This window comes from Labrus mixtus, chromosome 3, assembly GCF_963584025.1.
Source record: "Labrus mixtus chromosome 3, fLabMix1.1, whole genome shotgun sequence".
Classification (NCBI taxonomy): Eukaryota; Metazoa; Chordata; class Actinopteri; order Labriformes; family Labridae; genus Labrus; species Labrus mixtus.
Genome location: NC_083614.1, coordinates 15,782,157 through 15,798,100, shown reverse-complemented (window position 1 = coordinate 15,798,100; position 15,944 = coordinate 15,782,157). Strand labels below are relative to the sequence as shown.

Here is a 15,944-nt window from a genome sequence, read left to right as displayed (position 1 = left end):
CCTTCTGGTTCATTACCTGGTCTTGAGTCCCACTTCTGAGGAGAATGCATAGACCAAAATTAAGTTACAGGATCATTCAGGTCTGAGCTCATACAATGCATTTTTAGTTTTATCACTTCAAGGCTGCAACATGGAACAGGAAATCTGTGCACACTGCGATGAGAACTAGGAAAGGGGGCTTAATCTAGGGGCCTAGAAGGCAGCAGCTCAGTTTTGCCTTTGGGCAACACAGGCCCTACTCCCGCAATGTTTCAAGTCCCAACATGCAGGTAACATCTGGTCTTTTCTGCAGCAGACAGAGAGGTGTGTGTCTGCTACCTCCAGCAGAGTGCAGTGTGCACTAACATAAACCTGCTCTAACATCTGCTATGTAAACTCAGGAAACTGATTTCTCCAAAGTGGCTGGCGCAGATTTGGTGCCCTGTAAATCGTACAAGTGTGACTTCGATTGTATGCGTGTTCGTTTTTCGGGATAATATTGACGGTTTTTGGTGGATTTAACATATTTCGCTGCGTTTTGACAGTGGGAAGAATCCCCCTCCTCGACGTGGACGTGGTCAGTTGGCGTGTCCCGACTTGGAGTGACGGCTGAGCAGTCCTATGAGTCCTCCTAAACATCTCTGCACTGGCCCCTTTTCTAACTAACTATAACGCTAACTTTAGTTGTATCGTGACCTATTTACACTTTCTCTGGAAGCTGAACACGGACAGGGTTCAAGATGTCTGTAGCGGGCTTGAAGAAACAGTTTTATAAAGCCAGCCAGGTTTGCAAAACTTTTTTTTTTTTTTTGTTGTCATGACTCGTTAGCTGATAGCTTCATTTAGCATTTTCAGCTAACTAGCGGTATATCGTTGACTAATGTTGACGATTTGTGCGGTGAAAGCTTTAAGATAACGATAGAAACACTTTGTGTCAGTGTGTGAAACTTTATTGTTATTATCATTTTGGTGTTTACGTTGTTTTTAAGATAGTTTAACATCCAAGTTTATATTGGTAAACATTAGTTGGAACAATCAACTCACTCTAGCTAATGCTAAGTAACGTTATTATATTGTTAAAGGTTTAAAACATTGCTTATTTTGTTTTGCATTTTTTACCCAGAAAGAAAGTGTTAATTCTGCAGCCAACATTGGTGCTGGCTCTGTCTTCCTTTGGGGAACTTTTCGGCTGACTCACAGCTCAACACAGTAAAAAAAATAATAACAATCCATGAAAAAGTTGGTTGTGCTCTGCACCATGAGAAAGAGTACTTATGAAGTCACATATATATCCACTTCTGAGAAACACAGTATCTGAATATAAGTGTTTAGTTGAGCTTCTTTTGGCTCTGTTACCTGTTTTCCAGCTGTGTTTTGATTAATGTGCTTCATCAGTATTTACCGGGAATACATCTGAAATTGTGTTGAGTTAGAAATGTAGATACTAGACATGGAAACATACAATATATTTGTGTCTTTTGGTGTCTGAAACTTTGCGTGAGTGTTTTTAATTTGTGCCAGCTCGCTCAGTCATGGGCGGGGACGGTTAAAATATTTTTTTGGACTCTTTTTCCCTCCCCTTGCCTTTGCTGATCTAAGCAGGAAAGACATTTGGGTTCTACCCCAGTTTCCTGTTAGGAACATACTCCGATCCCTGATGGGTTGGTTGTGAGGAAAAATAATACAATTGTCATTTAGGATTGTTTTTACAGACCGTAATGATAATGAATAGTTGAGGGTTTTTGGGGCAGTACAGTAGTTCACTAGAAAAAGACCAAAGGGATGATGCACAGAAAGAGGTGGGGGGAAAAAAGTGTGCTTTCCCTTTATTCAACTGCAATGCAGCTTCTTTTCTTGCCAAAACTCCTTGAGAGTAAATAACTCTTCACATTGCTCAGATTTTCTACACTGGAGGCATGCAGGAAGTTGGCTGTTTATCAATCTGTTCCCTGTAGTTCACACATTTCCCAAGTTTTCTCTTTTACTGTGTGTCCATCTCTTTGGTTTGTTTTTCTACATAGAGTTACTCTTGACTTGAAATGTTCAACCTGAAATGTCAGATTCAATTAGAGCAAGTGATAATACCAGCAATTTGTGTGTCAGCTAAGCAAATGTCAAACAAATAATCACACAAATAATGCTTAAAGCTTTCTAGATGACCTTACTCAGTTTCAACACAAGAGGAAACAAGCATCTGTCCAGAGGTGTGCTGTTATACTGGTCAATTAGCAATAATAATGAATGCTTACTGTCAGTTATAACCTGTTTTATGAGTTATAAGTAGAATTTATCAATTGAGATATCCTTTGGTTATTTAGTTTTATCTGGCAGACTGTGTTTATACTGTTTACCCTGCTATTGTTGTGACAAACTATGCAGTATACAGAGTTTATGAAGCTGTATTAGTTAACCCACTTGTGATGCAGCATCATGCCTGCATCACATTGCCTGCAGCAGAAGTTGTGCATGTATGTTGGCAACCCCATGACTACTTTCTGGCTGGCTTTATTCCGAGAAATAAAGAGTGTTGCATTTTCTAAGCAGGATGGTCTGAGCACAGCCTTACTGTTTCTGGCCTTATATATGTATCATACTGGGTGTTAACTCTCAGATCATCAAAGATAATGCTCAAGTGGGAAACTACTCATCTTTTTTTGTCTTTTTCTTTGGGGACATTTTGACTTTATGGATAGGGGATTACATGCAGCAAAGGGTTGATTTGAACCCACGGCCGCTGCGATGATGCCTATAGCCTCTGTAGATGAGGCGCACAACATAACCGCTAGGTTATCTGACCCCTCAGGAAATTAATATTCTTAATTGAGGGTTTGTCATTGAACAGATACTTTGAATGCCAGACAAAGATAGTTTCCCTCCTTCTGATTCCCTGCAAAAAAGCGGAGAGTTTTAGCTTCTATGCAGCGATGTAGAAAATTTGAAATTGCATGATGCACCAAGAGATGTCCCTTATAGTTAAGTACAAGGTTTCTTACTTTTGTCAAATAATATTACCGACTGAAATCACTAAGCGCCATTCATGTACTGAGAATACCAGACAGTTTTTATGTATCTCCAGCAGAAAGGCTTCTGAATATCTAACACTCCTCATAGCAGTCACATAATTTCCTCTTGAAACGTGGTTTGCGCAGATACTGTGAATAGTGTTATACTGTACCTGTTAAACACGTTTTCCTTACTGACATATTTTGGCTTTAACAAAGAATAATCTGCTACACATTGACAGGTTTGTTGTGTTAGTCTGCTAACCTTCTGAATATACAGTAGTTTTCCCTTTAAATATATTTTCTTCTTCTGATTTGCACATGCAATGTTGGTAAACAAACCTGATCCACATTAGGCTGCTACATGTCTCCTTTCTCTTGCTCTTCATTTTGTATTCAGTCCTATGAGTCAACTTTCTGGGTTTGACAATCTGCCAGTTACTGGCTTTGTGACAGTGCACCAGCTTTTAACCAACCACCAATACGTTTAATTCCCAGTCATTATGATGAAAAGGATACCTGTTATAAACTCACGCCTCAGTGTAGCTATATGCATGTTTATACCCAAACTTCCAGATGAAAACCTTTTGTGGATGTTTTTGGGCTCCAGTCCTTTGAGCCTGTGTGCATGTAAACAGTTCTGTTACACTGACACGAGAGCTTGATGTTTTCAGTGGCTGAAGACAAAATAGCTCAGCACTAAAAAGTGGATAACAAATGTATTCATATATTTTACTTTATTACCTCAAAGATTTCAAATAAAGTAATACAGTCCCTCGTGAAACTGGGGTGCATAAAAAGTTAGATGGCAAAAAAGAAGCACTGCATACTGCAATCTTTCCTCTGAGGGAGTGTAATGCTGAGTCGGCCTGGAGTTGAGGCTGTATCTTTACTTGTGACCTGAATCCCCCAAGGCCCCCTGTCATGTGCTTTCCTCATACAGCAGAGATTCTGCAGTTTATCTTGAAGATGTGTTCTGAGCTGCTGCAAAGAAGAGCAGGCATTGTGTATTTCATTTTGTTTTTTTAGAACAGCCAATATAGAGAGAAAAAAAATCTACATTAGTAAATCTAAAGTATACTTCTCAAAAATGCAATCAATTATTTTTGATGCCACAAGTTTGAAAACAATACAATCTGTTATTTTCATGATCCATAGGATCAAAAGGTCCATAAGCTTTCATAAAAACTACAGATCATCAGTCATACTTTTCACCAGAGCAAAAGAGAACGAGCAGTGTCTAAACTGCGCAAACATGTTTGAAGCATTTAGGTACTGAAACTTATCTGTGCAATTATACAATGTGCAGGAGCTTGCCTGCATTTTTTGGTAATAAAAAAACATATCGGATGCCTGGGACATTGGTATGGAAACAAGTATCAATATTGTTTGATTTTCACTAAAATCATATTGAAGTTTGAAAATCTGTCATCATGAAACCCTGTTTCATTTTTATCTACTTATTTTTTATTGGTGAAATAGCATAAACTAGTGACATAGATAGGTATATACTTTATTGATCCCGAGGGATATTCAAATACATGACAAACAAGAAAAATAAACTTTTTAAAATCACATATTCTTAGAAATGCATTTTCCCTTGACTCAGAAAATTCTCCAAAATAAATTCTAGATGAAGGAGACTTGAAGTTATTGAAGTATTATTAATCTCAATAATAACTACAAGTTCTCCATCATTATGTATGAAATGTGTCACACTACATTCATTGAGGCTACTTCAAAAAGGAGTGAAAACAAAATAAAATAATATATCAACCGCCATAAAACGGGTACACGCCCACCAAGTGGCGAGTCGAGTGCTCCGACGTGATCCCTATCGTCCTCACCTGAAGCACTGGAGCTGTACTGTAAGATAGACGAGAGAATTTGACTTTTACATCAGTTTAATCTCGTATTCAAAGGAATATATGTCTAATAATAATACATTTTAGAGCCCACCACACAAAAGGATTGTGTGGCCAATCTACAAAAGTGGAATGTGCATTGACAGTAGGCCTGGGAATCTTTGGGTGTCTCACAATATGATTTAGATTCTTGGGGTCATTAGATTGAGAATCTATTTTCAATTTAAAAAGATTCTGGATTCATGATTCAAATTCACCTCCCAAATTCTCCATTTGGCATTCTACTGAGTTAAAGAGCTTTGGAAAAAAAAAAGATTTTTGGAAGTTACGAATCTATTTAAAATCTCAGAAGATAAGAATCTCGATTTTTACATGAATCAATTTTTCCCCACCTCTAACGACAGGTGCAGCCAGCCAGCCAGCCAATATACAGATGTTCAAAAATGACTTTGTTAAACTGTGTTGAATGTGATAGGAACGTCTCCCTCAAATTCAGTAACATGTCCCCATTCAGTGGTATAAAATAAAGTCTAAATCTAACAGACACAATCTAAATTATTGACCAGTTTTCAGTGCCCCTCTCGCAGTGTGTCATTAACGTTCCAAGCAGTTAGAAATGCTCCCTCTGTTTATACTGTTGGGCATTGTTTAAAGATTAAAGATTAAGCCGGACTGTTACAAGCTTACCTTAAAACCTCCAGAGCAGGACGGATTCATCACATCCTGCTGTGACACAATCACCACAGATGTATTGTGAGACATTTTCCCTGGAATCATCGCAGGAAACAAAGACAACAACAAAGTATTTGAAGTGGTTAGAGTTTGCACTTGCAGAACTTTATGTCCCCAAGTTAGCATGCGACCAATGACTGTTGTTGCATGCCATTTTCAAACCCCCTATTGGTGGTGATGTGAGTTGTTTTCCAGTCTTCTGCTCAGATAAACTAAACTAAGACATGGAACTATGCAGCTCACGCAGTCAAGTTTCAAGTGTCTCAAAGTCACGGCAGTCCAGACTCATGAAGTCAGAATCAGTGTGTGTTATTCTCTGAAAAAACACAAACTCTGCTCACAATTAAAGTAATTAGTCAAGAAGGATGGACACAAATATGTGTACTACATACTCGGGAGCTGATCTGTTTTCCTTTTCTTATACTTTTTTTTTATGTGACCTAAAAACATGCTGAGAGATCGTCCTGGAAACACATGTGCTTTTAATCAACGTGTTTTAGTCTGCTCCATTGAGTTAGCTGGTCCTACATTTTTTCATCCTGTAAAGGGTAACCAAAGAGATTGCATAACTCTGTTTGTGCCGTTTTGCTCCAAATTCATTTGTTCAAGTCACCTGAGGGGTTAGGGTAAAGGTAGGATTTTGAGACTCGGAATACAAAATATACAATTCCCCTTCAAATCCATAAGTGTTTTGTTTTCTACACAGAGCAAAACTCAAATCAAAACCTTATGAGCAGCATTAATTAATTGGCATTTTCTTTATTTTTTTCCCTCCCTCTTCCTTCCTTCTCTCCCTTTCCTGCCATCTCCCCCTCCCCTCTCTCTCTATCGCTTTCTCCCCCCTCCTTCCCTCTAGATGGTGAGTGAAAAGGTTGGTGGTGCCGAAGGAACTAAACTAGATGATGACTTCAGAGACTTGGAACGGGTAAGAGAGAAGACATCTTTTTGTGGTCTGAAAACAGAAGAGAAAAAGGCCTTGTTGATTTAACACACAGTTCATCATTTTCTCATGGTGACCTCTGTTAATGTTTACACCTCATTTAAAGCATTACCTCATCCTCTGTTGGTTCAGAACAGTTTCGTTCAGCATTGTGAACGAGAAAAAAGCTGATTGCCATTAGGCTGCTGATACTTTTACACAGGCTGAATGATAAGTAGATAAAAGGTTTCTTGAATTACCAAATACATCAGAAACTGTTGGAAATTTAGCTACCCGTGTTAGTCGCTAACCAGAAAAGTAAACATTTGCTGATTCCAGCATTCAAAAAAATGTAGATTTTCTGGGTTTCATAGTCATCTGAAATGATAGTAAACTGATTTGGGGCACAATATAAACCTTTAACGCCAAATTGGGTTTTTTAAGAAAAGTTGATCATCAGTGTCTTATCTTTTTGTAATGGAAAAAAACCTCACACCTCTCTCTCTGCTACCTCACTGCTGAGCCACTTCGACCACATGACGCACCATGCACACCAAACCATTGTCATTGCAAACGGTCTGTTCCACTCAGCGAGTTAAGTCTGACTGAGAGGACGGAAACACTGAGAGACGATCAATATGCATCCCAAAAACGCTTAATATCAGCAAGGTCGGAGGAAAAGAAAGCAAGAGAGTGAGAGACTTGAGTCATGTAGAAGCTTGATAATGTACGTTTGTGCAGAGTCACTGTGATTGGCTAGATACATGAGAGCTAACCCGGATTGGTTGTTTGGTTCAGACTGGATTAAAAGAATTACAAAGGGGCCGGGCTCACATTTACAGATCATAAACGCATTTATTCAAAGGAAAAGCTTTAATTGAATATTGTTAATGTTGAGTATTGATCAAAATGTGTAATTTTAACCAAAATTCTAATAATATCAGATACATAATCAGATACAGATGGAGAATAATTAGCAGATAAATAGATAATAAAAAGCATTATTATTAGGATCATTACGATTGGTTGCAGCCACATTTATTAGTTGATCATCCACAATATCTCAAATACTCAAACTTGATTTACGATTAAGCAAATGCAAGCAATGGTTAGAATGTTTCAGTACACTTCCTTTTCTTGATGTCTGTGGTTGTAGTTGCTTCTTTGTCGATTGTGTTGTATGTGTGTTTGTTGTGATTTGTAGAAAGTAGATGTGACCAGTAAAGCAGTAGTGGAGGTAATCTCCAAAACGTCAGAATACCTTCAGCCCAACCCCGGTGAGCAGCTTTTCATTTCTTATTTTTGGCATTTATTTAGACACTTTGAACTGTTGGATGAAATAAGTTTCCCCTCCTCTCATAGCATCGCGGGCCAAACTGTCCATGTTGAACACCATGTCTAAGATCCGTGGTCAGGTGAAGAACCCCGGCTACCCTCAGGCTGAGGGGCTGCTGGGAGAGTGTATGGGCAAGTTTGGAAAGGAACTCGGAGAGGAGACTAACTTTGGTGAGACGTGTTTGTTTATTTGTGTATACTGAGGAATGTTGTGGTTTGTTATTATGGGGTTTTTGGGTGCGCATGGTTGTGCTTGTGTGGTTTCAAATACTGACTGATAGATAACCCAAACTATTTAAGTGGCTCAGGATTTTTTGTTAAACTAGTTTAAGTTATGTATTTCTATCTTTTGGTCTCAGGTCTGTGTGTGAGGGGTTTGTTTTACACTTTCTGTTTCTATGTGAGTGGTCTGAACGTGTGATTGTGCTTTATAAATATACTCTTCTCACCGAGCTATTCATCTCTGTCTTTGTGGATTAGGTGGAGCGTTAGTAGATGTTGGAGAATCCATGAAGAGATTGGCAGAAGTCAAAGATTCTCTAGATATTGATGTCAAACAGAACTTCATTGATCCATTGCAAGGACTGTGTGACAAGGACCTCAGAGAGATACAGGTACTCTGATACTACACTTGTTTTTAATCTCTCTCATTGTTTAAACATTAAAAACATGATAGTAAAACTGCCTGATTTTCATTTAATGCAAGATGGTTGTTAGTTATTTGCTCTCTCCTAAACATCGGCTATCACCACCTCAGCACCACCTGAAGAAGTTGGAAGGCCGTCGCCTGGACTACGACTACAAGAAAAAGCGCCAGGGCAAGATCCCAGACGAGGAGGTTCGACAGGCCCTGGAGAAGTTTCATGAGTCAAAGGAAGTGGCAGAGACGAGCATGTACAACCTGCTGGAGACTGATGTAAGGACCGGTTTATCTCTACTCAGTGTGTACAGTTAATGTTTATGAGGCGCATCTACATCCTAAAAGCCAGTGTGTCCTAGTTTTGTTTTTGTTTGTTTGTTTATCAAACAGGGACACATGCAGAAAACATTGCTTCATATGTTAAATAGAAAGTAGATGCCATGCATAAAAGTTTCTAGCTTTGGCTCATTTGCAACCCCTGTCCCTGGCTAGGCTTTTAGGATTAAAACAGAATTATCATTATTATAGTGTAATAACCCAGATGGTTAAAAGCTGGTGGAAAGCAGCAGCATTCAGTTATTTGTAACATTTACCCACTTTGAACACATTGACAAGCATCAGATAAACAATCTTGATATGCGGTCTCTGTAGTCCTTATGGCAGTATACAAATCAAATAAAACAGTCCCTGACCCTTAAATATGAAGTCTGCAGTATTTATAGACTATGTATTTAAAATGACACGTTTTGTTTTTAAAGTGTATCGGGTTATATGTTTTTACAAAATCAGTTATTGAAACATACATACATGGCAGCCTTTGCCATCAGTGTGTGAATGTGACATGCAGTGTAAACAGCTGTTTCAGACGTCAGAAGTCTAGAAAAGTGCTACACAATCTAAGAAAGTCTATTTTTCAATACACTATTCCCATCGTAAGTTAGTATTGGCCTCACAAACCCCAGGTTGGTCGGGCACTCAATTGCAGCCTGCTACATATGTGACATATCTTGCATTGACTTTATCCTGCTTTCCAGTACACACCCACAGGACAAACACACTTCAATAGTTACACTAGTAAGAGTAAGGACACACCCATTCAGCACAATGCAACTCTGAGAGATACACAGGTCTTTAAATAGACAGTTAAACAGTTAAACAACATTTAATCACAATTTGGGTTTAGGAACTGGAAAATGTGCCTGCTCTGTAAATGGCAAAGGCAAACTAGACAGGTTAGAGGGTACATCTAAGTGCATGCATGTCAAAATTGGTTTGTGAGTATAATTATGCTCCTGCAAAGCAATCAAGCAGTTAGTTTTTTATATTGAGGACAGTTTGGCTATGTGAATGTGACAAGTGCTATATGAGGGATGTGAGTCTGATTCATATTTCCTGTGTTTTCTCCTGTGTCAGCCTTTTTGATATTGTTCCTTATGTCTATTCAAATGTTATGCATTGGTAAAGCTGTGCGTGTGAGACCATTTACATTATTATTACAAAATTCCAAAGAATAAAGAAATGTAATAAGCTTTAAGATGCTGATCTCCAGGATGCAGAGTGTCTCTGTACTTCAACACTCGGGCTTTTATTTACTTTTCTTGATAATGTAACTGTTTATCCATTGCAATGACAGATTCAGAAGTTGAAGTACAGTTGCACTGATTGTCCTGTGTTAGTGTGGTACTTATGTGTGTTTGTGTGTCTGCGTGTAGATCGAGCAGGTGAGCCAGCTCTCTTCTCTGGTGGAGTCACAGCTGCAGTACCACAGGCAGGCTGTGCAGGTGCTGGAGGAGCTTTCTGACAAACTCCGAGACAGGTGAAGTACAGAAACCTGACACGCACAAAAACCAACATTCTCTATAGTTCATGTGAGTGTGCAGCTTTCTGCAAAGAGCTGTCCTCAAGTCTGCTTCCAGTTCAGTTCAAGTGACTTCATATAACGTTCTGTATTTATTCTGGATGTTTGCATATGTCATTTTATATTTGTTTATCTTTTTTTAAAGGATGAATGAGGCTCAGAGTCGACCAAGACGTGAATACACACCTAAACCCAAACCTATCTTTGACTTTGGAGACGACAACCATTCAAATGGAGGCTACCCGACCTCGATGGCCCTGCCACCTTCACGTAACTCAGGTAAGAAACAGCTGAAGGGGTTTTTTGAATATTTGCATGCAAAGAGCAAAATGTGTGTAATTTACACTGGAGAAAACTTTAATTATCATTAGGTGTTAAAATAGTGCATGAGGTGATTTCTTTTTTACAAAACAAAGAGAAAACTAAACACTCTCTCTGGCAATATTTTGAATTCTTCTTTACACTTTCATCACTCTAATATGATCTGCAGCAGACATCCAGCTGTTTCTCTCAAGACTAAGCCAAGAACTGATGTTCCTTTAAACTAAATTGCAAACCTGCAACTAATCAGCACCACTGAGCAGAAAAACGTTCGACAAACCTTCTTTTTCTGCAGACTTGTGAGGCTTGTAAATGGTGGCAGACACTGAATGTTTATCTGTGAAATGCACTCAGTCACTGGCCATGAGAAAATGGTCGTTTGTTTCCGCATGTGAAGAGTGTGTGTTTGAGTGTCAGTCAGTGTGTGTGTCCTGCCCTGTCATCTGGCTGGCCTTTCTCCAGCTGACCTTGTTCCTTTCTCCTCTGACGTCACCATTAGAGTCGTCTTTCCCCTTGGCCAGATTGTCCTTTCGGAAACCAAGATTGTGTGAGTCACAGATTGTGTGGGCCAGTTTTCACAGTCACAGTTTCTGTGGTGTGTAAACGGTGCCGTGTGCTTGCACAGCTTCTGGTGTGAAATGTAGGAGGCAATATATAAGTTACTTCTCACAGGTTCTATACATCATTAGACGTTTTTGTTGCATGTGGAGTGTAGCAGCATGTGTGTGGTTTCAGATGAAATCAGTATTTCATAGTGCAGCCTGAATATTCAAACTTCTGAACATTTCTAGATCCAATCCTTAAGTCCAGATGTTAGGTTTGCTTGACTGTGCGCACACTACACATTTAAATGAGAAATTGATGATATCCAAAACATTCAAACCCCATGTTTTATTCAACATTTGATGTGCTGTCTTTGTGCTATTGTCAATTAACTATGAGGTGTCAATGTGCTGAAAATCATCCCTTTTTATTTGTATTTACATTGAACCCACATCCCATGTTTTAAGTAAAAGGGTTATCTTCTCTATCACCACTCTCACACTATTGTCTTTGTCAACAATTCTTCACTTGAATCAGACAAAAGACACAGCAAGCAACCACAGTGTTTCCCCTAGGTTTACAGCGTTGGGGGGGTGGGGACAAGCCGACATGCCGACACGACGACTTGAAGGAATCTTGGTGTTCATGCGTTACTTTTAATGACAGCTGTACTTTTCTATTGGAAAGGTATCCTTAAATGACTTCTTTCCCTGATTTCCGACTCTAACATTATCCTATCTCTACAATAAAGGCACAAAAAGCCCAACTTGACCTTCAGGGCGGGCGGGGGGGGGGGGCCGCCCATTATTTAGGCTGAACCACATAGCCTAAATAATGAGTCAGTTAGCAACCAAAGAGCCAGATCTTTCCCTTAGGAGGAGAAGACCAACTACAGAGGCAAGATAAAGTAAATGTTGACCTCACAGTCATTAGAAAAGTGACTTTAAATTATTGTTGATGCTGCTTTCTAACTGCTGTGCGTAAGTGATGTACAAGGGTACAGCTAGTCTCTGTGCATCCAAGTGGACAAAAAAGCAATTTCTAATCATAATCCAAGATCATTAACACTGGCATGGTGTGGAAAATAGCCTACAAGCTAATACACATTATTAGAGTTTGATCACAACCCTTAACAGAAGTCTTTTTAACAGGTGTTTGGCAATTATTTACCCATAACATAAGCTAAGAGAGATCTCTTCTGATTGTATACTTTTTAAACAAGTGTTAGCATCACGGTATCTGCTTCTGTAAATTGATACTCTATGGAGTACACACACACAGAGACTGAGTGAGTGATCCAAGCTTTTGGCCTCGCCTCTTGCCTGCCCTGCAGTCTGTGGGGCATACTTGATACAATGAGAAAATTGTTTGTAGACAAAAAAGCCCAGTTTGTCTGTGTGGAGCGCCACTCTGCTCTGCTGATCTATGTGAGGTCACAGCGGGAGAGAGATGGGGAAACGACAGATAGAGTGAGGAGAATATACAAGCTGAAAGCTGGTGTCATAGAATGATGTGGGTATTTTAGTTGAGCAGATTGTTAAGTTAATTTATGTTCTACTAACATACATTAACAATAAGTGCTGTGACCTACATTAAACCTGTTAATGTTGCTTAAGGTGTGCAGTGTAACAATTTGCTGTGATCCCTCGTTGTGTCTAAAAGTGTTCACATATTGTCCTACCCCAAACTCACTCTTTGCCTCCTTGTTTGTGTTTTATTAGCCCCGGAGCAGCCGAGCTGTAAGGCGCTGTACGATTTTGACCCAGAGAACGAGGGAGAGCTGGGCTTCCGCGAGGGCGACATCATCACCCTGACCAATCAGATTGACGAGAACTGGTACGAGGGAATGCTGAACAGCCAGTCTGGATTCTTCCCTCTTAACTATGTTGAGGTCCTCGTCCCGTTGCCACACTAATACACAGAGCGAGAGATCAACGAGGAGACTGAAGGAGAGGAGGAGGAGGAGGAGGGGAGAGAGAGAGAGAGAGAGAGAGAGAGTAGAATTGATAGAGAGGGAGAAAGTGAAGCCAAGGAATGGTCTGCAGAGAATTCATTTTCACCTTCAGGTTCAACATCATCTTCACCGACGAGCACTTTCTGTCAACAGGATTTTTGGGGAAGATGGTCACTTGTCAAAGTCCAGACAGGACAATAGCCTGTACCACCCAGAGGTAAAAGGACTGAATGGACACACAATGCCAGAACTCTTTAAAATGGCAGTCAGAAACATTTCTTGAACGTTAACTATCAACACATTTATAAAGCAATATTTTCTCTAACCACAAATTACTGATAAAGACAATTTGTATTAAATCTGGTGACTTTAATGACCAGGCGACACATTCATATTGATTTTATTTGTGTGTGACTGAAGTCCGTTTCAAACTCAGGTTGGTCACTAACTCAACAGTCAGGTGTCAGGCTGAAGAGGTCCACCTAAAGCTCACACTTAAATGCCATTTCATTTCAAAACTGAAAGCATTTGTGTGTGGGCCCCTTTGGGACTTGAGCTCACCTGTTAGTGCCACCTGCTGGCCAAACGTGAATTACATTTCTTAAATGGAACTACACAAGAATAGAGATGTACTTTTAACTTGTGCATAAAAAGATAAAACACTATATTCACATTTTTCACAAGAAATACAAGTTTAAATGTTCTTTAAATGTATGATTTAGACATGTTTCAGGTTCTGTTTTTCTAATGCTCTTTTTAAAGATGTGTGTCAGCTGTGCACTGATGATAGCTTGAGAGAACATCAGGCCTGAAATATATTTTTTTCATGTATTATTTCAGTATTTGATTCATGTCAGTCTGAACCTACTACAGCAGTTTCAATGGTTCTTACTGAATATTCGAGAAGATGTAATTGCACCTTGGTCCTCTAATGAGATTTACTCCACCACTTGCTCCACACAGACCCAAAGTTGAATGCAGACGTTGCACCTTTGTGCCACTTGGGCGGGTGTGTGTTTGTTGTCCAGAGATGCAGAATGATAGGTTGTTTAGGGATTGTCTGTTAGTCTGTTCAATAGAGGAAGCGGAGCCAAAAAGTCGTATTAAATGCAATAGAAACATGATTGTGAAACTGCAAACTGTTCTGTAACACAGCCATATTTACATTTAGTTTTGGGCCTGTTTTGTGGAAAATTGTTTTTCTTATTGAACCCGGCGTGAGGCGCCTGTTAGGTATCGCTGCTGGCAGTGACTTGATCTTTTCATCACTAACTGTCCCACTGTGTCTGTCTGCCCTGTAGTCTCTGATACTGTGAACTCACCCCTGCTTTCTAAACTCATCCTGACCTTCTGATGATTCACAATCATCACAGCTCTGATTCCATTTGTTTGTAAGTACACGGAGCTGATATAAACAGACTTCTTTTCTTTTAAGTTGATCTTTTTAGACAAGGCTGGTTCCTTGTTTTGGATTTAGCCACAGATGAAGTCTGATCCAAAAAACACTTTTGAGTACGAGGGAATAACCTGGAGCGAAAGGGAAAACATCAAGGGAAAAACATGTTTATACCATTTTGACTTTTGGAACACTTTTGTTACCAAAAATAAATCCTGAAAGAAACCGTTATCATTGCATTTCCCCACTGCCAAACACTTCCTCTACTTCTGACTTTGGTCCTTGTCTAATATGTTTACATCTAACTGCATTTGAACGCTTGTATCAAGTTCAGGGCAAAGTTAAAGGACTGTCCTAATCACACTGTTATTACAACAAGTCCATGCTTTGTTTTAGTGCCTTTGAGAAGAACAGAGGTAAAGTACTGCAATGAATACAGCAACCAAAACCCTAACCTAGCTACTTAAGAAAATGGTCCCGGATTTATTTTCAACATTTGGTTTTAACTTTAGCCTTTGGCACTTTTTCCTGTGTAAAGATAAAATACGTGTGTGCAAATTCCTGCACATCTCTGACACTATGGGCAGTTTCTTGGACGTGTAGTTTGACGAATGAGAGGTGGAAACTGTTTTTTTTATGTCTGTTTTAAAACATGTTTGAAAAGAAATGTCCCACTGATTTCTCCTTTTAAAGGGCAATGTGTTTGTTGAATCAGTCTTAAATGCTCTTGTGAACAGCATGAATTCATTGTGGCTCTTTATTGTATTCTTTTTTATATATAAGACCTTCAAACATTTAAATTAATCTTTGCATGTAGTCCTCTATTTCACCTTTTATAAATGTATGTCTTAGATTTAAGTTGTCTTTTTACTTTTGTTATACAAAGTACAGAATTTAACCGCAACGTTTTTTCTTCTATTATCAGAGTAATGTATGTGCTTCTTACCTGTCCCCCACCTCACCCCTTCTTACAATAAATAATAAAGAGAAAAGCGCTTCTGTTGCATTTATCCATACCGCAGTCTTTTGACAACAAAATGAAGCTGACTTAAAACACATTTTAAACATTTAAAAGCTTCTGCTTTGTAGTTATTTGAATGTTTTTTAACTTTGGTTTTGGCTTATTTGAGGCATACAAATCGTCAGTTTGTTCCCTGGATCTTATGCTTACTCAACTGCTTATGAAATGTTAAAAAGATGCATTAGTGATGTTTCTCTTTTTTTTCTACTTCCTGTTTTTGTTTATATCTAGAATTATTTGACAAAAAAACATGGAGCTCTGCTCTGTGGTGGTGGGAATGCTCCCTTGGTCTTTTTCCATGAGACTTTTCAAAGATACTCGTTGCCCCCTGATGATGAACCTTAATGACACGGGATACCCAGACTTTCCTCTTAACCAC

At 39.1% G+C, this 15,944-nt stretch overlaps 1 protein-coding gene across 2 annotated transcripts; it reads left to right on the top strand.

The window, feature by feature from the left end:
- Window positions 1-394: 394 nt before the first annotated feature.
- On the top strand, window positions 395-15,522 carry sh3gl1b (SH3-domain GRB2-like 1b). Of its 2 annotated transcripts, XM_061033276.1 has the most exons (10): window positions 395-764; window positions 6,435-6,503; window positions 7,702-7,774; window positions 7,860-8,003; window positions 8,313-8,446; window positions 8,590-8,748; window positions 10,185-10,288; window positions 10,476-10,609; window positions 11,151-11,198; window positions 12,916-15,522. In XM_061033276.1, exons 1-10 carry the CDS (start codon window positions 720-722, stop codon window positions 13,107-13,109), a joined length of 1,104 nt encoding a protein of 367 aa, XP_060889259.1. In that variant the 5' UTR covers window positions 395-719; the 3' UTR covers window positions 13,110-15,522. The 2 variants fall into 2 exon arrangements, with proteins under 2 accessions (XP_060889259.1, XP_060889260.1); XM_061033277.1 differs by lacking the exon at window positions 11,151-11,198 and having other exon boundaries at window positions 403-764.
- The last annotated feature ends 422 nt before the right edge of the window (window positions 15,523-15,944 follow it).

Excerpts from the sequence above, each read along its gene's own strand:
- sh3gl1b (XM_061033276.1), top strand. The coding sequence starts at position 720 with ATGTCTGTAGCGGGCTTGAAGAAACAGTTTTATAAAGCCAGCCAG. Across the intron at positions 8,004-8,312 it reads CGGAGAGGAGACTAACTTTG|GTGGAGCGTTAGTAGATGTT; the intron begins GTGAGACGTGTT and ends TTTGTGGATTAG. Across the intron at positions 10,289-10,475 it reads TCTGACAAACTCCGAGACAG|GATGAATGAGGCTCAGAGTC; the intron begins GTGAAGTACAGA and ends CTTTTTTTAAAG.